At 33.6% G+C, this 24,035-nt stretch overlaps 3 protein-coding genes across 3 annotated transcripts; 1 reads left to right on the forward strand and 2 right to left on the reverse strand.

The window, feature by feature from the left end:
* The first annotated feature begins 1,099 nt into the window (after positions 1 to 1,099).
* LOC136217599 (protein CURVATURE THYLAKOID 1A, chloroplastic) lies at positions 1,100 to 3,518 on the forward strand. Its single transcript, XM_066004193.1, has 5 exons — positions 1,100 to 1,372; positions 2,355 to 2,446; positions 2,550 to 2,657; positions 2,747 to 2,818; positions 3,249 to 3,518. Exons 1-5 carry the CDS (start codon positions 1,198 to 1,200, stop codon positions 3,315 to 3,317), a joined length of 516 nt encoding a protein of 171 aa, XP_065860265.1. The 5' UTR covers positions 1,100 to 1,197; the 3' UTR covers positions 3,318 to 3,518.
* Positions 3,519 to 3,607: 89 nt separating this feature from the next.
* On the reverse strand, positions 3,608 to 4,307 carry LOC136217600 (eukaryotic translation initiation factor 1A-like). The gene has a single exon (XM_066004194.1). It carries the CDS (start codon positions 4,204 to 4,206, stop codon positions 3,772 to 3,774), a length of 435 nt encoding a protein of 144 aa, XP_065860266.1. The 5' UTR covers positions 4,207 to 4,307; the 3' UTR covers positions 3,608 to 3,771.
* A 3,806-nt stretch (positions 4,308 to 8,113) lies between these two features.
* On the reverse strand, positions 8,114 to 13,216 carry LOC136217601 (BTB/POZ domain-containing protein POB1-like). Its single transcript, XM_066004195.1, has 6 exons — positions 12,751 to 13,216; positions 10,899 to 11,024; positions 10,255 to 10,376; positions 10,059 to 10,122; positions 9,548 to 9,827; positions 8,114 to 9,352 (listed from the first exon to the last, which is right to left on the reverse strand). Exons 1-6 carry the CDS (start codon positions 13,001 to 13,003, stop codon positions 8,539 to 8,541), a joined length of 1,659 nt encoding a protein of 552 aa, XP_065860267.1. The 5' UTR covers positions 13,004 to 13,216; the 3' UTR covers positions 8,114 to 8,538.
* Between the last annotated feature and the right edge of the window lie 10,819 nt (positions 13,217 to 24,035).

A 24,035-nucleotide genomic window follows, 5' to 3' on the forward strand; every position in this document is an offset into this window, starting at 1 on the left:
ACTTGAACATAATTTTTAATGGTCATCGCTTCACTTCACTTGTATCAACTCTTTCTCTCCCGATGTACCGGACTTTTAAAACACCGCCAAAAATGAACCATGCTTTTACATAATTTACAAAGTTAGGAGTTTCATGATGAAAAAATAATAATTAATCCATTTTGTTTTTATATACGTGTCATCAGTCCAAGTTTGATATGTCATTTACATGTAAATCGTACTTTTTTAAGGCACGTATAGTTTATTTCTTTGTAACCGAAAGATTAATTAACTAGTATGTTTTAAGCAAATGAAAAGGATTATTAAAATATTTAAGCAAGTTGAAGGAATAAACTATTACTCTCTCTATTCTCTTATATATGTAATTCTAGTAAATTAGTTTTTTTTCAAATATAAATTATTCTAGGATTCCAAGAACTTATAATTTAGTTTTTTGATTCAAATATTAAATTTTTTATATTGATATATATATTTTTTAATATTCCAATGTTTGTTCTCCAATAATAACATAAGAGATAAAAAAATTTTAATTAACCGATATATTTCTTAATTTATATGAAATACCATAGAATAACTTTATAAAAGAATGAAAAAAATGTTTTAAATTTTATTATTTATTTAAATTATTTTTATTAATTATATTTTTTTATTTTTTATTTTTATAATTTATTTATTAATTAATTTAAAACATCTTTATCAATTATTTTATAATTTATTTATTTATATTAGACATTTTAAACATAATAACAAACAGATTTGCTTTCAAAAAAAAAAAACAAACAAATAATCAACTAACATCAGCAACTTTCAATAAGTCGATCAAATTTATTTACCCTAACTTTTAAATAATTAATGCTTATAAAATATTAGGCCTATTGACGTGGCATCTCTTTAATGGATAGTGTAACTCAAATATAGATTGGGGGTACAGAGGATCGAAATCCTAAGTTTGGGAAGAAAGCGCGCCTCAACGTGGATTGTAGATAGGGAACCAGCCAATCAGAAGTCTTAAAAGATCCACGTGTCATTAGAAGAATGAGAGTCAGACACTCAGCAGAAAATGGATAATAAACAAATAATTTCTTGAACAACAAAACAATAAATAAAATTAAACCAAAAAAAGGTGAGCAAAAAGCTCTGGGATTCAAAGAGAGGATAGAAGCAGAGCTTTTGGTGAGCCACACATAAAATATCCTAATGGCAGCGACCGTTTATGCGGCGGCAGCAACCTCTTCCATGGCGGCCACCGCTTCCGCCTTCATTCCACCTGCTAACAGAACCATCCGCTGCTCTTCCTCTTCCTCTTCCTCTTCCTTGCCGTACCTTCCACCTCGCTCCACATCTTTCAGCTCTTCCATCAAACAATTTTCAGGTACTTTCTCTTCTCTTTCTTTCTCAACAATGTTGAATTTATGCGACACTAATTCTACTCGTGAATTAGAATAATAATTAATTGAATAGAAATTGATTGTTACTAGAATTTTAGGTAAATTTGTTGATTGACAATGATTGGTTAGTTTGCAAGTAGAAAATGGCTTTAAATTGAATACTATTTTCTATTGGAGTTCCTCGATGTGATTCATTCAGCATATTCGGTTCAATGTTCTTTGCAGGAGTTAGGGTTTTATTATTTTTTTTTGTTACTAATTTCATATTGCTAGTATACATGGCTAGAGATCGACTATGAAATTGTTTATATAGCTACAAAAACAGTTAGTACCAAAACTGATTCCATCTGCATTGGATCAACACGGTTACACGGGAACCCCTCTTCAGCAGGGTAAATCGCGTTTCATGTCCGTTTCAGAAACAGAAACGAGTATAACACATTTCCAGGCATGTTTCAGTAGATACTGAAAATAGGAAATGTGTTTCCTCATTTCAAGCGGCAAACACAATTCAATTCCAATTTTGATTATGATTATGATTCTACCTAATTGAGACTTGCTCTTTAGCTAAAACTTCTTAATTCATGATAATTTCTATTCCACACTTTCTCACTGTTTTAATCTCTGTAAAGTATAAGTACCAGTATTTTTATACTTTTGTTATTTATAAATATATCCCTATATTTTTAATTTTTACACGTGCCCCACCTTTCTGTTTCCCATGTTGTTTTAGAAATAAAGTTTTCTGTGTGTTTCCGTTTCCGTTTCCATGCAACATAGTTATTCAGTAAATCCAGTTACTGGTTTCTCATATTTCTGGGAGTTTGATGCATAGCATAGAAGATTCAACTGCATATAATTTCTTTGCATAATACCTAAGCATTAGTAATGATCAATAGCTGCTGTTGTTGTGTTCAAGTTGAAAATTAGCCTAATTTAACTAGGCTTCATGGCTGTTTAAAATAGTGTCTCGCAGGCTGGCCTTGAAGATTAAAGCTACAGATGAGACATCCAGTTCAGTTGATACCAGTGAGATTTTCACAGACTTGAAGGCAAAGGTAAGAAGAAAAAAGCACAAAAACTAGCCACATAATTGCTTTCGGAATGAACCTATTTTCTGTGATTGAACTAAGAACGACTTGCATTGGCTACTATTACTAGTGGGATGCAGTTGAAAACAAGTCCACAGTAATTGTCTATGGAGGTGGTGCAGTAGTTGCAGTTTGGTTGTCGTCAATTCTTGTGGGAGCTATTAACTCAGTACCTCTGGTGGGTTACTTAATCTTGAAACAAATGTAGTTATGAAAGGTTTTCAGCGTTTGTAGCCTTTCTAATTTCTCATTTTCCTTGTTTATCAGCTTCCTAAGGTCATGGAATTGGTTGGACTTGGATACACTGGATGGTTCGTATACAGATACCTCCTCTTCAAGGTGAGAAAGATGCATATTGCAACTGCTTTAGCCTTTAGTTTAGCCTCTGATGCAAGTGTTTGGTGTCAAATTAGCAGGCATTTTAACTAATCTTGAAGCGGTTACGAGTTTTTAATCAGTTCATTATGCATTGACAACTTCATATTAAATCTCTCAAAATGCCAAATACCATTTTATAATAACAAAGGTCGATTCCTACACGTAATTTTAAGTTTCTATAAATATACCTAAATAGTTTTATTGTAAACTATTTATTGGTATCTAAGATTTTGCTAGTCAATCTATGAATCTAGAACCCAACAATCAGATACACTTAATTATAAAAAAAAATCTGCTTTTTATGTCATAGATCATTGCTTTCAGTAGAAATGAGATTAAAAATCTGTTGTTAGTCTATTGCTAACAAATAAAGTATGTACTTGGTGATCAGTCAAGCAGAAAAGAACTAGCCACAGATATTGAAGCACTGAAGAAGAAGATTGCCGGAACCACTGAATAAATTCTCAACATTGAGCAATTAAGTTGTCATCTTTAAATTTCAGTATGCTCCAAGACACGATTGGGTATCTTCTTGTAATTTATATTAGGTCCTTTTCTTTCTAATATATTTTCCCAGTCCATCATTGTATTAATAAATACGGATAAGTAAAATTCATGTGTATGCACAGACAAATCTTGCTCATACCATTATTATTTTTTACTTCCTTTTCTTACAAGCACAGAAACCATGGATTGTATTCTGTATATTCATTCAAACTTCCAGATAAAAACTAAATAACAGCAACAACACAAGGGTTAAAAATTACTAAATTCATGAAATCTAGCTCATACCATTACTGGTTTTCCAACCATGTGTATAAAACTTCTGTGTATTCAAGAGCAACAGCTAGAAATTAAACTATCCAATACTAGAAAATTAAAGAAGCAAAAGATAATGATACTATTCAGAGTTATTAGATCTTATCGATATCTTCGTCCTCGAATTCGATATAATCCTCAGCATCGGCATCAACGTCGTCATCGGCTACAACAAGACCTTCGTTCAACCTAATGTTATCAGGAAGTTCATTATAAGCCTTCAAGAGCCTGGCCTCATCAGGCATGTATTTGAGAATGACGTCAGCTTTATCATCCTGATAATCCCTAAGTCCGAGGAGGATGATATCACCGGTGTTGATCCAAACTTTCTTGTGCATCTTACCACGGATGTGACAGAGGCGCTTGGTGCCGTCAATGCAGGAGGCTTCACAGCGGCCGTTTCCAAGCATACGGAGAACCTGAGCGTATTCCTGACCGTCTTCTTTGAATATGAGCTCTCGCTTCTCGTCGTCGGCCTCGTTCTTCCCTCTCTTACGATTCTTACCTCCCTTTCCCTTGTTCTTCGGCATCTCTCAAACCCTAACTTTTGATTTTATATATCTGGACTGGACTTGATCGCTCTTGCTTTGCTTGATTGTGTTTCTTCGATAAGTTTCTCCATTTATTTGTTTATTTATATAACGGCGTTTAAGTTTTATTCAATTTGGATTTGGATTACGGTGAGGCGGTGAAGGGGTTTGTAATTGTGTGACACGGAAAATAAAAGTGCATATACAGTTTTACCCTTCTATTTCTTTCCTACTCAGGAAATTGGCCGACGTCGACGTGCCAGCCACACAACAACCTTTCTCTTTTTCCTTTTGTTAATGTTTCTATTCCTAGCGGAAAAACTAACGACTGTTTGGTGTTTTTACTTAGTTTTTTATTTAAAAGCTAGAGTTTTAAGTGTCTGGTTTATAACATCGTAACGGAGGAAAAAAGCTATTATAATCTTAGGGCTTGATTGGATGTGGGTTTAGAGGGGTTAGTAAGGGAAGGGTTAGTAAGGGTTGATAGAAACCTTTGCTTGGGAGGGGGAAGAGTTAGTAAGGATTGATAGAAACTCTTGCTTGGAAGGGGGAAGGGTTAGTAAGGATTTTTACAAACTTATATTTGGAACACAAAAAAAATTAGAAGAGTAAGGTAATGGAGGGGTTTTGAAAGGTTTTTTTTTAAGAAATTCCATTTAATTTTCAACCCACCAATTCGGTGGGTTTTGAAGGGTTAGAAATTACCCTTCCTCCCCCTTTTTACCTTTCTCTACCCTTCTCTATCTTTCCCTACCCTTCCTTTATTTACCCTTCCCTACTCTTCCTTTATTTACCCTTCCATACTCTTCATCCAATCAAGTCCTTAAGCTTGTAATGCGGAATGCGCAAATATAATGGGAAAAGAGTGAGAGAGAGTTTTAAATCATTGCAGGAGAGTGCGTATGTAATGGGGGAAGAGTGGGAGAGAGGATCTAAGCAACAGTTACTGGACCAGCGGTGAATAGAACATTAACCTAAGAAACATTATAGAACTGACCAATACATTTAATCAATTAACATCACTTATATATTTATTAATTGTTTAATATTAATAATTTCTTACTTGGTGGTATAATTTTCTTTTAACTTTTCTAGGTATTACTTCAAAAATATAATAGAAATTCTTGCAATTATGGATCTTTTACGGTTTCAGTAATAACACAATTTTATTACGCTTTTTTTTCAATTCACATGTCAGTAGTGTTCACATGGTACATAATTGGTTTTTTGGTTTTAATGTTTAAAAAATTATTAGTTATGATATTGTAAACACAAAATTTGCCTATAATAATGTTAGTACCTGAAATTATATAATTTCGTCCACGAGTAGGTCCGTAAATTTCATATCATAATTCAATCAACTATTTCTTTTTCAAGAAAAAGTTAAAAAAAATGTGGTTTCATATATTTGTAAATAGGAAAATGTAGCATTTTTCTTTTTTTCTTTTTTACAAAAAATGGCTATGAATTTTACAAAATTAGTAAACAAATTAATTTGATTAGTAATTTTAATTTTTTAATGATGTGATATATTAATTTAGATGAGATGATATATTCGCTTGTTGATTTTGTTTACATGACATAATGAAATATATATATATATATATTTTATATGAACGTTAAATGTTGATTTGATGATGTGGTATATTGAGTTGATGATGGTATTAGTTAAATTTCTTTTCTTTTTTTCTAACTTTTGCAAAAAAGAATTAATAATAATAATAATAAGGCATAATGCTCCCCCAACCCTTTTAACTTGTCCAAATTAATCATTTTATCCCCAACTCATTGAATGTTCTATTTATCTCATTAACTCCATAAAAATGGTATTTCTCACCCCTTTAACTTGTCCAAATTGATCATTTTACACCCTCTAAATCATTGAACATCTTATTTACCTTCTTAACTCCATAAAAGTGGTATTTCTCACCCCTTATGATCCTACGTGGCAGTAACTTTTTTGTGTGGCATGAAGTGCTTGGATGTGGAAAATTGGACACTAACGGTAACAAAAAAAAGATTATAAGTGTCTCATCCCCGTCCACATCCCCATCCCGATCCCCGAATGGCCTCAATAGGGATCCCCGACTAAATACCCAAATAAAAAGGACGGCCCGATGTATTACGCGTCCCCGCTAAGCGAGGGTCAGGGGAGAGGTCCCACCACAATGGTGTATAAGGGACAAGTCTTCTCCTGCCAATTTTTTTGACAAGAGACCGCTTCTACCACTCGAACCTATGACCTCTCGGTCACACGACAACGACATTTACCCTAATATTACAAAAAAAAAACTAAAAAATATATATTACTCCCTCCATTCCCTTATATAAGTCATTCTAGCAAATTAGTTTTTTCCCCAAATATAAGTCATTCTAAGATTCCAAGAACTTTTAATTTAGTTTTTTGGTCCAAATATTAAATTTTTTGTATGGATACATGTGTTTTTTAATATTCCAATGCTTATTTCCCAATAGTGACATGAGAGACATTTTTTTTAGTTAACAAATATATTTCTTAATTTGTGTGAAATAAGGGAATGGAGGGAGTATTCGTTTATTTTGAACTTGTTTTTATTTTACGCTTTGACTTTTTGTTTGTAATTGTTTAGTTATTTTTCTATATCTAGCAATTTATGACTTTATATGTCCATAGAATAGTAGTTTATGACTTTAAAAAGTATATATATACTACGAATTGATGTTTTACAAGAAAAAAGTAAAAAGTTTAAAAACTTAAACGGGGATAGGGATTCCCCACGGAGTGGGGATGGTAGCCAAATTTTCCCGATTTGTAATTTGGAGATGGGAACAGAGATTCCCCGATAGACCAGTGGTCAGGGATGGTTAATGCAATCCCCAACCTGGCTTGCCCAGCCCCATTTACAGCCCTTGGAATTAGGAAGGAAATAGGAATTAGGGATTTGGATGTTAGATTTTAAGGATTTTTATAAAAAAATTTGATACCGTTAGTGCCCAATTTTCCATATCCACGCGCTTCATGTCTTTGTTGCACACACACACAAAGTTACTGCCACATAGGATCATAATAGGTGATGAATACCATTTTTTATGGAATTAAAGAGGTAAATAGAACATTTAATGAGTTTAGGCAACAACTAGCAAACACTCAATTGGGCAACAAATATTTTATAGCTACTTCAAATAACCTTTATTAAATATATAAACCATAATATAATTTGAAACTCTCGCAGAAACTAGCAAACACTCAATTGGGCAACAAATATTTTATAGCTACTTCAAATAACTTTTATTAAATATATAAACCATAAACTCCAATCAACATCAAAATACGTGTTCAGGTGTCAATAGTAATTAGCAACATTATGCGCGAAGAAACAATAAACTAGCACGGAGATTACATTAACCATCTTCGATCAGTGATCTATTGGGAATTCTCTGTCCCCGTCTCCGAATTACAAATGGAAAAAATTTAGCTACCATCCCTACAGGCAATCCCCATCCCCACCCCGTTCAAGTTTTTAATTTTTTACTTTTTACTTTTAAAACATCAATTTGTATAGTATATAATTTTTTTAAAATCATAAACTACCATTACAGAGATATATAAAATCATAAACTACTAGGTATAGAAAAATTAACTAAACAATTACAAACAAAGATTCAAAGCATAAAATAAAAATATATCCAAAATAAATTAATAATAAATATTTTTTTAGTTTTTTTTTCTATATTCAGGTATTTAGTCGGGAATACCCATTAGAGACATTCGGAAACGGGGATGGAACACTTATAACCATCCCCGCCCCGTCCCCAACTGCCAAGACAATATACAAAGCATCCCCGCCCATGGATCAATTTTGAACTCTACCAATCATTTCATTTGGCCTAAATATCAAATTAATCCTGTACCGAAGGAAGCTGATAGTTTGATGTTATAAATTCTAAAATATTATTATTGGAGGCATTGATTCTGTCTTACCATATGCAGATCATAATAACTGCATTTTCAAGATGGAACAAAAGGATTTAGAAAGTCATTGCAGGGTGCAAAACAACTTCAACCCAGTTACAAATTTCACCAAATTAGAGAAATTTCGCGATAATATAACAATGGGCAAAAGCACAACTTTAAATAAATCAAGGCTTTCTGGTCTTCGATTTGTGCCATTTTAACATAAACTGGTCAGAACAGAATACCTTCTTCCCCCTCCCCTCCCCCAAGGGTCCAACCACATTTACATTGCCCCCATGTGTCATCCCGGAAATGAGTCAAATTCCTATTTTCAACCAAAAACTCTACGTTGCCATCGCATCACATTTCATGCCAGTTCAAGTACAGGAGGAGAACAATCACTGCCTAATAGTCAGCTCAGCTCTAAGATGTAGGACACCATTTATGAAGTAGAGACTATCTTCTGCCATGAAGGAAGTCCATGGTATCGCAAATAAGTTTCGGTAACCAACTGCCTTTCCCCCGGTGAATGTGTAGTTCCCCTTGTATTTACTTACGAATTCCTCCGTAGGCTTTGATCTGGCTGCAAATTCATAATCCACAGCAAAGCTCACATTCCCCTTCTCCTGCATCCCCAAAAACAACCCAAAACAATGGAAAGAACTTTGCTGGTCCATGTTGCAATGCGCTGACAAGAAGAATCCTTGTCCTCCCAGGTGGAATGCCTGAGAATACACTCGTCCAGATGGAAACAAGTTCGTACATTCTTCCCGCTTCAAGTCCAAGTATACCACACACTGCTGCCTTGGCAACTCGAATTCTACCACCTTAACTGGCCGATACTTGTATGCTCGCTCCACAAAACGACGATTCAATGATGCAGTCTCCTCTGCTGCAAGGGATCTTTGCCTGTGTGGAGCCTCAGCCTTGAAAAAGAGGGCCTCGAGAACAAGCTTGGATGCAACTTCGTGATCAAAGTCATGACATGTTAAAACCTTCTTCAGCTTCCTGCAAGTCATGTATGGGAAGCGAATGAAACGTGCTAGGCGCCCACCTAGGACTTCTTTGCGATCCTCCAGTTTGGGGTATTGAACTCTAGCCCACTTCAACACAAAGTCATATACAGCATCTTCTGAAGCAACCTGCAGGTCGTCACTGGAGAAAATTGCCTCAACTCCAGCCAGGGGCAAGGACATTACCTCTTCTTGAAACCTTGTCAATTTCAAAACAACAATTAATATTAGTTTGAACTGCTCTCATTTGGCTATTTCAACACGTGAAGAAAATTAGATAAGCATACAGATGAAACCACCTATAGTTTCTGTACAAAAAGTAAATTGCATTATCTTGCAAGTACAGCATGAAGAATGTGTTAGTGAAAACTGCAAAATAATACATGATGCTTACTTGCTCATGTCCCTATAACGAGATGCAAGGTATTGCTTTGCAGCATCAGTCAATGGTTGGACCGCGTCTCCCATTAATACGCTAGAAGGAAGCTCTAGATAAAGCAAAGCAGATTCTGGTGTCATAGGCATATTACGCAACTGCCGGCTGCAATATCTCATGCAAGAAGCAACCTCAAATTTATCAGCAGCCATCAGCACATCAAGCAAGCCAGGAGCTGTATTAGTAGATAAGGAATTGCTATACATAAAATTCAGAAGCTCCATGAGCGCAGCTTCCTCTGTTCACCAAGAAAAAGGAAAAGCATAGAAAGTTGTAAGAGAGAAGTCCAAACAACAGTCGTTCTACCATACAGATCTAAGACCAATGATTTATCATGACCAAATTACAATATCAAACTACTGAAATATGAAGAAAAATAAAATGAATGCAGAAGCAGAAGGAAGAGAAAAGATCAAACAACTAAAAAAAATATTAACTAAAAATACATAGACAATGGTGTAACAGGTACCAGAAGCATTGATCCGTAATGTCACATGACGCTGCTCTGACTCCCTCATTCCATTTGAGAAGAGCTGGTTCAAGGAAAACACACATAAGATAAAAATTACATAAAACCAAAAAAAGTTTTAACCAATCAAAAATATATAACATGGACTCTTTCAAAACACGCATAAAACTACTCTTTTCAAAAGAAGGATAATCACCTTGTAGAAAAATGGACTCTTTGCGGCTAAAATAGGAGAGCTGATATGTAAAGTTTTAACTCTCACAACTGTAGAACAATCCATGCTCCAGGGCGACTCACTACCATCTGCAGCTTCATCTCCTGCAAGAGCATTAAGTAAACTTAGTCAATGTACAGCTCAATGGGAAAAAGATAACATTGATCACATCAATAGACATTTGACAACATCAATTTAAATCAATGATGGCCACTTCAGACAAGTAATAATATAACAGCCAGGTCATCAATAACATGGGGCATCCTCTTCATCTGTTCAACCAGCGATTAGTTGTTTTCCACAACAATTATCCTTTTCCATAACATATGGTATGGTGATTTTGTTCTTTAGCTTTGCTCATTTTCATTGAGTTACTTTGCAGGAAAAGACAATATATAATATGTGAAAACAGTTTAGTGATGCTTTTAATACTACCATCTGCCTTGTTCTTTCAATCACATAATTTTATATATCAATGACAATTTCTGAGATTTTCCTTTGGATTATATTAAAGCAAATCCCCCTTGCAATGCAGTTCCCTTGAAAACCAACAGAAACTAAGACCACATGCAATAAACAAGTACAACTTCAAATGCAAACACTAGGTTCAAGTCCCAAGTCACTACCTGAAGGCAACTCCTCGATCATTGCCTCTCCTTCCTCATCTTGATTTTCACACCCTACACAATCATCCATATCGGATTGGTTACAACTCAAAATCTGCTCCTCCGCACCTAAAGAGACCTCTGCAACTGAATTTATATTGTGAACGTTAGTAACTTAGCCACTATTAAGGCCTGAAACAAGATACAAGAACTACAACTAGCATCCACGGAGGGAATTATGGACATGCATTATCTAAGAAGATCATATGTCCAATTTTGAAGGTGTATCTGTGTGTTAGGAAATCAATAACATACTATCACAAAATAAAGAGACATGAAAGTAAGAAAAACAGAAGTATCTTCTAACAAATAACATTAGATGAGAGAAGGTGGAACCACTGTAATAGAGTCAACGAGAAAAGAAGAGCACCAAGATATCTATAACGCCATAAACATCCACATACAGAAATAGAAATAGAAATATAATAGATTTTTGTATCCAAGAGCTAAGATACAGATGTGTTCGGTTAAAAAAAAAAAAGAATACACTATATTCAACACTAACAACCCCATGTCCGAATCATAATACTTCAAGCTATCTATACAAGTACCTAATCAAAATTTAACTCTATAACTACATTTTTATATGCTCTTTGCAGTCAAAAGAGTGATAATTTAATCCTGTGGTTTTGCAACCATATAAAGATTTCTCTAGCACAACAAATAAAAAAAATGAAAAGGAAGCCAGTAACACAATGCAGCTATAATTAGTAGCCCAGAATAAAGATATGAAATTATAGGCCCCATTTATTGCTCAAGACATAAGTAGTGTAATATATGAACCCATGGACTGAAGCAGAAATAAGTCAAATGACAACCCAATCCGATGAGATCAATTGACTAAGCTGATATCTTCTGAACACAATATAGGACAGCAGCTAAATTTGCTAAATTACTTGCAGTAAGACAGATAAAGGGGGGGAAGGGGGGGAAGGGTGGGGGGGAAATCTCTTCTGCACAACTAATATTAGAGAAACAATCTTCAATGGAATTTTGACAAATATCCTTGTTTGGTAGGAGGTTAATGGAGGTAAATGGGAGTAATGGAATGTAAAATATAACATTAACCTTGTTTGTTTGGGAGTTTTTTTTGGAGAGCAAACAAAGGTTAATGAAAGTTAAACTTTTACTTCCTTTAACCTCCAAACTCTAACCTCCAAATTGGGGGGTTAATGGAAATAACTGAAATTTCATTAAAAAAAATTTGTATCTGTAGAATAAATTTTAAACTTTCCTTCCTAAACTCCAAAAAGAAGTTAAACTTTTAACTCTAGTTTACATTCTATAAGCTCCCAAATTTCATTTCCATCCCTTCCCTTTCCTTTCCATTCTTTAACTCTCACTTATCCTCCAAACTCCCAAACAAAACTCCAAAATCATAACTTGTAATAAGTACTCCCAAATTTCCTTTCCATCCCTTCCCTTCCCTTTCCTTTACTTTCCTTTCCATTACATTCTTTAACTCTCACCTCCGTTATCCTCCAAACTCCCAAACAAAACTCCAAAATCATAACTTGTTAAGTACTCCAGATAAGTTCTAGGCAATTCTTATGCTAGGACTATGAGAAGAAACTTAAAATAATAATAAGTGTCGACCCTTGTAGTATTTTCATTCTGTTAGCTTCTAAACCAGGAACCTAATAAAATAGTAGGCTAGAGAGACTGCTGTTTTCAAATTCGTTTCATATTTTAACCAATACTCAAGCAAAGCTAAAAGAAACAGCCAAAACAAAATCTTGAACATCAATTTCTTGACATAACATAAAAAATTCAAAGCAACCAAACAAAATCTGGAAAGGAAAAGAAGACGAACCGTTATCCTTTTTAATATCTTCTCTCCTCCTCTTACGGTGCCTAGCCCAATCGGCAATACTAGTACATCCCTCGCCATCAGACCTATTATCCGGCAAGTCATCCATAATCTCGATCCGCAGAACCCGGTCGGAGAAATTACTATCGTTAAAGGCGAATCCGAAATCTCCATCGGAACAAGAAGAACGGCCACGAGAATAAAGCGGGTCCATCTCGGTACTAGGGTCGAATAGATCCGTGTTTGAACCTTTCATCGATTCTTATAGGAATGACAAAAAGACGAGATGAAACCCTAAAAAAAATCCGATAACCTGGAGGAGTTATCTGAGAGCTAAAGAGAGCTAGCTCTCTTTGATTGTGCTCTTGGGAGGGAGGGAAAAGGGGAAGTATGTTTCCAATTTTCAGTTCGCAGACATAAAACCTAAATCAATTTAAAGGAAAAAGCCTAACTGTTTCTTCCAATTTGAGGTATATTATGCCTCAAATCTAGTCAGTTGTCCCGTATTTTTGAATTTTAAATTGTCGTTTTGATCGGTTTTTAATGTCGTTTCTTTTTGTCTAATCATTTTATATTCGTTCAATTTCTTACTAATGAGAGAAGGGAAATATAGAAGGATTCAACTCAACTAGATCCTAATAACCAAAAATACAGTTTATTTGATTTTATTAAATAAATAAATAGCCAACTAATCTTAGGCATTGATTGGCCTAAATTTGACTACTACGTGTTATTGGATGTCAAATTTTGAATTGAATTAATAAAAGACATCATGACCTAAATATTAGTCTGGATGACCCAAAAATAAAACTAACATATAATTTGATTTAAGATTTTTTCTTTAAATCATCTAATAAAAAAAACTTCATTTTCATTCTACCTAATTTACATTTTACTTAGTGATATATAGTAGGTCTTCTAATAATAATAATAATAATAATAATAATAATAATAATAATAATAATAATAATAGATAGTGGTGAAGGCAAAGATAACCCGGAGTTTCGAAGCTCGAGCCCTTGCTCAGGTTGAACTTTGGGGAGAGTATACCTCCGTCAGAAAATTGTCTTCTCTATCATCTTTCATTGTCAAGTGCACCGAGAAAAAAAGTATCTTAGTGTATTCCTAACGGGCTAGGTATTTTCTTTTTTTAAATTAGCCCTAGTCAAAACGATGTCTAGGGGTGGCAACGGGGCGATTCGGTGGCGGTTTTGCATCCTCCATTCCATCTACCTTTAACCAATAAAATATTACTACATAGAGTCTATATAAACTAATATTCGGAGGGGCGAAACTATTCGTTACCATGGTTGTTCCGGCGGCCGGAGGGGCTCGGGCCCCCCAGGCCCACCACTGTCTCCGCCCTTATCTTTATTTAATAACATCTGTAATTATGAGAACCATTACACAACGGTTAATAACCATCAAGAAGTTATTTATTAAACATGACTCTTCACCTGCTTCCCCATCAATGTTAAAGGTTACAAGCCTATATAAATACATATATCCCAAGGAGTATTAGGTATGCTCTCTAATCCTTATTTTCATATTCTTGAGATTATTCTAGAATGATCACTAACTTTGGTATCAGAGTATCCCCCGTCGATCCCAACGACACCTCATAGGAGGAGATTCTGGCCAGGGAAAATTCTACGAGTTATCAATTAGTGCGGTGAGTGTGGATCTCTAACAAACAAAAGATCACAAAATCTTGATTGTATAGAGTTTCACAAAGAACAAAAAAAAATGAAGTCAATGGAATAGAAATCCCAACCTCAAACCTTGGCTCAATCAATACAAATAACTCTATCCAAAGATAGGGTTCTCTATAGATTGGTGGGAAGGAGTTACCTACATTGAATCCGGAATTTTATGATAAACCAGATAAGTTTCTTCCCATTTTTTGTTCCATTTTAATTAAAGAAATTTGAAGTTCACTACCCTTATGAAATGTTATGAATATAATATATGTTATTATTATAAATCTAATAAACTGTGAACGATAAAGTCATAGAAACAGATCTTCATTAAATCTTGTATGCACAATATGCTTCATATTTTTATGCATAACAAGTGTATTAGGCTATTATCGTTGAATTATAAAAAAATGCATGTATAAGACCCTTAATTTTGGAGTTCTATAAAAAAAAAAATCATCCATTCAAGGTGATATTGTCATTTGATATTGAATAACATAAAGGGGCTCGGGTAATTTCAGATGATCTAGGTCTGGTCAGTCTTTTGAATGAACATGCATATAATTATTAGAAGAAATTATATAAAAAAAATCATTTAGTTTTTTTTGTACAATTTACCATCATCTATTTATGGCTTTTACTATATATGGTATTTTTAATTTAAAATATCAGAAATTCATGTTTTTACTTATTATTTTGTCAAACAGTTATTTCATCCATTTTTTTTATAGGGATGGATCTATTCATATAAAATTATTTGACATTGTTAGAATTTCTTTTACCAACATAAGAGACTTATAAATATTGAGTCTATTTGTGATTATCTTGTTTATTAAGGTCATTATGGGTCGATGAATTACCAAATAAAAAAGTGCAAGTGTCAATTTCGAATGAGAACATTAATTTATGCAAAGTTCTTAGGATATACATGAGAGTTCCTTAGAGATTGTTTGGATGATGGTATTTGAAGGTAGGTGATAGTGAATTTTGAGTAATTTTCCTTACACCCAAATTGGAGGAGAAACATGGTACATGTCTTTTTCTTCCAAAATTATTCTTTGTCTTTTATTTTATTTATATAAATGAAGGATATAAGAGTAATTTTATAATAACTAGATTATTAAACCACCACTTACCTTACTTTAATTGCACTTCATCCAAACGAGGCTTTAATGATCTTTGAATGTCATTAATGCATGGATGCACAATGTTGATCGCAAGTAAATAACAACTATGTAAAATATCTTACACAATATAAAATGTCATAACTTTTATGATGTTTTTTTTTTTAAAACTTTTATGATGTTTAAAATAAATATTCTATCTTGGATAATAATACGCATTGAAATACAAAAAGTCATTATTTTTAAACCAATGTCATTATGGTTATTTATTAAGAATTCATTATGAAAATAATATTTATGAGAAATAGCAATCTTTATGATTATAACTGTTATATGTGGTATTACTAAAACAAGCACGATTAAAATTCTATTATGAATTTATTTGTCATATAATATTTACTCGGTTTTATCCTTTGACTAAGTTCATTTTAGAGTCAGGAACCAACGTGAAGGAATTACTAAGTTGATTCCAAGATGAACTAAAAATTCTATAAAAAAGACATTGCATCATACTTGATATTTGCCAAAATGGCCAATGCAAACAAAGTCCTCCATGAAGTCTGTTCCATGGATCAAGCCATTGATCCCCAAGCTAAGTAAATATAGCTTTTATGCCTTACCACAATCTTTTAATAATGGACAGGGTATGCTCTACTTCTAGAGTTGTTTCAGTACTTACCTATAAGTACAAGGGAATTGCTAATAATGCAACCAACGCCAAACACTAGCATAAAAAATAAAGCTCAATCCAAAGAAGTGTACACTCGGAGCCACTTCAAAAAAATTCTTTTGCTATGTCATTAGCCAAAAAGGAGTTAGAGCAAATCTAGATAAAATCTGATGTGGCTAATGCAAAATATAGCGAACGAAGGAAAAAGCCCAACGAGGCGAATGCCTAGATGGCAAAAAGATAAAAGCCCTACGAGGTAAATGACGAAAAGAGTAAATAAAGCCTATCGAATGGCGAGCGGCGCAAAGAACGCCGAGAAACGACGCAAAGAACGCCTAGATAAAGCCCATTGAATGACGAATGGCACAAAGAACGCCTAGATAAAGATACAATTGGCGAATCTTTCTCCTCAAAGAAATGAAGAAAATAAAGCCTGAAATGGTAAAAATGACAAATGAAAAGTGAAATTTTCATAAAAAATAAATAATGAAGGCTCATCTTCATCAAAAGTAATGGAGGCTCGTCTTCATAAAAAATAATGAAGCCTCATCTTCATAAAAAATGATGAAATATTGTCTTCATCAAATGTAATGAAGCCCCATCTTCATAAAAAAATAATGAAGTCTTGTTTTCATCAAAAGCAATGAAGCATCGTCTTCATCAAAGAAATGAAGTCTCACCTTCATAAAAAATAATGAAGCCTCGTCTTCATCAAAGCAATGAAGCCACGTCTTTATCAAAGATAATAAAGTCTTGTCTTCATCAAAAGCAATGAAGCATCGTCTTCATCAAAGATAATGAAGTCTCATCTTTATCAAAGATAATGAAGCCTCGTTTTTATAAAAAACAATGAAGCATCGTCTTCATCAAAAGTAATGAAGCCTCGTCTTCATCAAAAATAATGAAGCCTCGTCTTTATAAAAAATGATGAAGTCTCGCCTTCACCAAACCTCGTCTTCATAAAAAATAATGAAGCCTCGTCTTTATAAAAAATGATGAAGTCTCGCCTTCACCAAAACAAAGTAAAGACACTTTGGAAATATATTTAATAAAAAAGCATTAAATGCAAGCCAAGCTTTAGACATTCCTAAAGAGCTTTTTTAGACTTTTAAGTGGGGCTTCTGATAACAATTCAAATTATTCTAGAACAAGGAATAAGGAAAAATTAATAAAAATAAAGACAAAACTGTTATTCCTTATAGAAAAGGGATTAATGCTGATTAATGCATGATTTATATAGAATTAATGATAATTAATGCAGGATTGAATATATAATAATGAAGAAAATAAATGAGTTTCTAGTATTATGTCATGTCATGTGGACCATGACGAGACCCGCCATTGTCCTCAAGGAAATCATACATACGCCTCAACAGTTCTAAAGAATACTAAAAGGCACATTTATAACCATCCATAAATGAAAATAAATACAATTAAATGACAATTAATTTCCATTAAAGAGAATAAAGATTTGACTGTTAGAATACTCCAACTCTGAAATATTTGAGAATGAATGTTGTGATTAATAGAGAATTGATAGCAATTAAAGATGAGTAATGATACGATTGTTTATCTAAGTTTTTATTTGATAACATCTCTGAGAACCGTTACGCAACGGTTAACATCACTTTTCACCTGAACTGTGGTTGGAAAATTCAAGAATAATGACATAGGATTCCATTATAAAATTGCAATATTCATTGGTCAGAAAAAGAATATCCAAATGTAGAGCCCCCAAATGGAATAGAAGCTAGATAGGAATCCTTATAAATAAATAATCAAGAAATACAAAGAAGATAACAAGATTCTGTGCAGCACTAATAATTTTAAAATATGCAAAAATTATTTCAAAAAATGTATTATGATATCAGCAGATATTTAGAGATATTAAAAATTAATTTTGGAGATTGCGTAGTGAATATATAATAATATAATATACTAATAGTCACCCTATTCCTGTCCTATATAAAGAGGGTACCCTATATTACCATATTTTCACACAACAGCAGCAATATTTAATTGGGGTGGAGTAAACATGGGGGCTTCCTAACCCCATGGCTGAAAGGAAATGGAACAAGTACGGCTGCTAGTTCATGGATACCCTTGGCCTGCGTATGATAGCAGGGTGCTGCGCAGGTTAAGGGTTTGCATGTCCTTGGAGACGTCTTTCCCTTTCATATTTTTGGTATTGGGGTGAAGGGAGCTCTCATGACTCTTTTCTTCATTTTATTTTTGTTTATTTATTTATCAGAGCGGGTTCACTGAATTCCGTTCCTCTCTAATCGTTCCTTTTGTTTTACAGCTTACTTGTAGAAAGACACAAATGGAACTTCAGAACAAAAGTTATCACACTTTTTCTTATCAAGCGATACAGAATTGACTATCCAGAATTCACAGATAGAGATGCTTCAATTAAAAAAATTGAAACTTTATATACATGTTTAATAGAGTTTTCCGACGATCAGTTGATGCTTAAGTTTTCTTCCGACCCTCCTAGATTTGTTTGTGGGATGACACTATGTCATATGTTATAAATTTAAAGTTTTCTTCTCTTGAGGGCAATTTAATAATATGTTTTTGAAGCTTAGAATCTAAACATCTATGTAATTACGTATTTTTTAAGAGTGTGTTTGATACGAGGAAAAAAAAAAGAGAATTTTTACAATGGACCGGGTATAATGGATCCGACCAATGAAAAAAACAACATATCAATTTATTGGGATATGATTGGTGTAAAGAAAAAATCGTATAAAATGTCATGTTTCTATTGATAAATCTAATGGATCGGAACTACAATATAATTTTTCTTGAAAAAATGAAAGAAAAAAAGCAATTTCATTTTTTTAAAATTTTAATTTTGTATAATTACTATATTTTTATTGGTAAAGTGTTATGATTATAATAGATTTTTTTTCTCAACATAACCTAATTAAAAAATGTCCAAATCCCTATATATGTATGTTTATGACCCCTTCCTTTCTTGCTCTACTTAATTCCCTCGAGATAAACACACCCAATCTAGAATTTATTTTTAATGAATAAATAATTACTCATTCCATATACTGAAAAACCTAAAAGCAAAAATAAAATTTTCAGTTGCTTCCTCCCATTTTATTTTAAATACTATATCAAGTAAGGAGAAAATTGTAGGCTTAATGCTTCTCCAGCCCCTTAACTTATCCAAATTGGTCATTTTACCCCTTCAACTCATTGAATGTCCTATTTACCCTATTAACTCCATAAAAATGGTATTTCTCACCCCTTAACTTGTCCAAATTTGTCATTTTACCCCTTCTCAACTCATCGAATATCCTATTTACCCCCTTAACTCCATAAAAGTCGTATTTCTCACCATTTATGATCCTATTTACCATCTTAACTCCATAAAAATGGTATTTCTTATCCCTTTATAGTAGTAAAAAAAGTTGAAAAGAGAAAGAACGAATAAAAAATACAAATAACAAGAACATTAATATAAACAAGTTAAATACATTATATATAGGGATAATGTACCAAAATAAGCCAATGATTTTTGGGGAAGTATCAATTTAGGTTCCACTTACAAAATAGCATAAATATAGGTTTAACGTTTAAAAAAAGTTATCAATTTAGGCTTCGATAACGGATTGTAAGGGGTGAAAAATACCACTTTTATGGAGTTAAGGGGGTAAATAGAACATTTTATGAGTTGGGGGGATAAATGGACAAGTTGAGGGGGTGAGAAATACCACTTTTATAAAGTTAAGGGGGTAAATAGGACATTCGATGAATTGAGGGGGTAAAATGACCAATTTGGACAAGTTAAGGGGGCTGGGGAAGCATTAGGCCAAAATTGTATTATAATTTCAGTTCATTGCACTTTATCATTTAAAATGTAGGAGATGTTTGGTTGCTCCTTTTCATGCGCTTTTTTTCCTTTTCAATTCAAAATGGAGAGTTTTAGGTGTTTGGTTAATGACATCCTGTTTGCCTTTTACATCTGAAAAGCAGTATTAGTTGTTTGGTTAGTGATCTCCTGTTTGTCTTTTACATCCGAAAAACAGCTTTTTACAAAAGTAGAGAATCTCTACTTTTTGGAAAAACAGCTTTTTCCAACAGCAAACAGCAAACTGTAACAGCAACAGCAACAACAAACTGTAACAGGAAACGACAAACAGTAGGTAAAACAAACGAACCCGTAATCAATTTTGGGGCGCTGGTATTGGCCGCGGTCTCAATTGTTAAAGATTACGTTTATAAATAATTATTATTCTATCTAAATTAATAGTAATCATACATAAGAAAAAAAGATAAAGTGTAAAAATACCCCTAATATTAATCAAGGTTGTAAAAGACGCTAGGCGTAGTCGGACGGACAGTGCCCTCAGGAATTAATCGGGGATTCATCAGATTTGTATTTTTTATACTTTTTATTTGTTAATCAACAAATTATTATATAAATTCAATTAAAATGTGTCTTATACTATCTAAAAATAATAATATAAAATTATTTAATATAGAAAAACATGTATATTTGTAACATATATCTTTAAAAATATACAAACATCAACATTTCAACAAAAATATCATTGAAACAACTTAAAATTGAATTATAATAAACCAAAAAAAAAAATTCACAAATGCTTTTGTTCATTATCGCTTAGACGGTACCTAGGCGGCGTCGAGGCGGCCTAGGCGGAGGCAAGACGGCTAAAAATCACCTAGGAGTCAATAAAACGCCTAGAGCGACTAATTGGAGAAAATCATGGAGGATTTTCAATTTTGAGCGCCTAGACGGGGCCTAGGCGGTCCAGTCCAAAAGCAATTTTACCATTAATATCTAAAATGGTGCAACTTTATTCCTACTGTTGACAGTTAAGAGCAATTTTATGCATAGTGTTGGCAAGTTGGATCTATTTCAGAAATAATTCATCAAATTGTCTTCTCCGTTATTAATCTTATCATCTACACTTCACATGTGCGTCATTTTATCACTCATTTGTAACAGATTACAAAATATAAATAGCCGTGAAATAAAAAAAAATTATTTTGTGTTCTATATGAGTTTGACAAAAAAAAAATCCAAATATTTCGTCGAAATTAAAAACATTAATCTTGAGTTCTATTATTAAATCATAAAAATGTAAAAATTGTTTTTTTAGAACCAACTAATATGCAATTGTGCAAAATAAGAAAAAAAATATGTGTTTTGTAATAATGTATGAAATTGACACAACTAGCTAACATTAAGAGTAAAATTTCTCTTGGTTGTTTCTAACTGTCAATGTTAGGAGGGTACTTTTGCACTTTATCCCGAAAAAAAGAATGTAGTTAACTAAAATATAATCGAAAATCGACAAGAATAGCACATACTTTCATTTTTTTCAATTACCATCTCGCAACAACAATCAAACAATAAGGGGTCTCCAAAATTTATTTGATAAATTATCTTTATGTAAAGTAAAAAAAACTTTGTGGGTTGCCCGATTTGCAAACATAACCTCACAGTTTAAAAAATTACAAACAAAGATTTTTGGTGTGTGCAAATTGCAATTACATGATGTATGTTAATAATTCGGTAAAATAATAATTACTGTTAGTTAATTTGTAAAACAAGACTTTTTAATTTCTCCAAATCACTCCTTTTGGGATAAGATAAATAACCATGACAACAATGGAATCTTGATCAATGGTAAAGAGATTATTATGTCAGTAAAATGTAAAGTTTATGGCTTTAATGTTCTTTTTGAAATTCATGGACCATAATGAAAGTAAGTGCGAAGTAAGCGCCATGAGTGGAATATTAATTGATTAATGTTTACTATTGTTAGCGATATTTTCGAAATATGCTAATTTCAACCTTGTCACGTGTGGTTAGGGTGCGGGCGTGCCAGAGAAATTATTTCTCAATTATGAAAAACGGTTACGTTTGTGAAATTGTGCGCCGAAGACATGAATTCTAAATCGAAGCGATTGGCGAGGGACGCAAGGATTGAAAAAATCCCCCTTGGGTCTCTAGCGCCGTTATAGAAACTTTGCTAGATTGATTATTTTTATTTAAGCTAAGCGTACGAATTGAGGACGGAAAATTAAAGGAAATTAAAGTGTGAAATTGACACGAGATTTTGGGGAAAATGGTATTTATTGATATGAACGAGTGTTTGAATACATGTGTTCAAAGTAAGCATTAAAATGAAATGAATTACAATTGAGAAATCTCTATATTAAACATATAGGTAATCAATTGAATTAGAATAAACAAATCAATACAAAGAATTGAAATGCGATAAAATAAATTAAAATTCAACAACAAACTCGGAGCCACAATAGCTATCTCGGATTGATGTTGAATTTTGGTGTTGGTGTGAGGTCCTCGGAGAGCTGCAGCCGGTCGGGCCCGTACGGTATGTGATCTTTGGCAATGTCGAAACGTGTGGTAAGCAAATGGGGCAGATTAATCTTTAACTTTGGGAGGCTCGTTTGGATGTTTAGAAATACGGAATCGGATGAGTAAATAGTCTAAATTGAACTTCGGAATGTCAGGAACAAACTTTTATAAGGGGTCTAAGGCTAAAACGAACTTTAAAAGGGCGAAATTGAGAGTTGAAAACAACCGGACGAATCTGGAAAATTCTGGAAACAGAGTATCTAAAAGAATTTGAGCTGAAAAGATCGGCTTGTAAATAGAGTTTCTGAATAAGGAATTAGGAAAATAAATATACTAGATCGAACTTTAGGACGTCAGGAACAACTTTGTTGAAGGGATTGGAAGCAAAAAATGACTTTAAATGGACGGAATTAGGCTTTGAAAATAAATGGACGAATCTGGAAAATTAATTTGGAAACAGAGTTCTAGCTAAGAATTGAACAAATTAAGAGATTGGGAATGCTAAAGTGAATTGAAAAGACTTGGAAAGAGGCTATTGGAACTGAATTAAGGCTAAAGGGGAGCTAAAGAAGGAATTGAAGCTAAGAAAAATGAAGAACGAAAGGAAGAACTTGAAGAACTAAGAACAAAAGAAACTAGAGACTAAGCATTAGAGCTTTGAGAGGGGGTTTTATGTGTTGAATGAGTGTTTTTTATGAAGGGGAGGGGGTCTATTTATAGTTTTTTGGAGTGGCATTTTGGTAATTATTTGGTGGTATTTTGGTAATTATTGGTCAACTACCCCTTATTTTTCTCTCTAACCTTGCCCACTACCTTGCCACATCATCAACTTCCTCAACTTCCTCCAACTATCACTAACTTCCACTAACTTCCATGCCACATCACCCCACCACCTTGTGGTTAGAGAAGATCTTAAGGTTTGGACCAAGATGTGGGGGTGGGGCTAAGCTTGTAGGCTAGCCCGTGGCTGTGTCCGGATGCGTTCTGAGAAATCGGTGACCGACAACGGGCTCCGGGCGAGAAATCGCCTCTAGTTCGCCGAGAGAAAGAACACGCCCCGCGTAAGTCTAGCTACGCCCTGCGTAGTGCGGCTCCTGAACTTGGTGCGTCTTGTCGATGATGTTTACGCATGGCTGATAGGGGTCAAAAACCCCTATCTTTGGGTACGGTTTTAGGACGGTTTTTAGGTTTATTTGGCTAATAAGCGAGCAATTCTCGCATTTAAATGCTTTTGTGTGAGTTAGTTAGAAATTGGAAACATTCTATTTACTTTTCGTCGTTTAGGCTCGTTTTGTGATCAATTTAGGCAAATACGACCGAAATGACATGCATATTAGAATTCCGTTATCTTTTGAAGCTAATTGGTCCGTCAAAAGTCGCACCAAACGAAGCGTTTGCTCAAAATAAGCGATTGACGGATCAATTTGGCT

This window comes from Euphorbia lathyris, chromosome 2 (assembly GCF_963576675.1).
Source record: "Euphorbia lathyris chromosome 2, ddEupLath1.1, whole genome shotgun sequence".
In the NCBI taxonomy this organism is placed as follows: domain Eukaryota; kingdom Viridiplantae; phylum Streptophyta; class Magnoliopsida; order Malpighiales; family Euphorbiaceae; genus Euphorbia; species Euphorbia lathyris.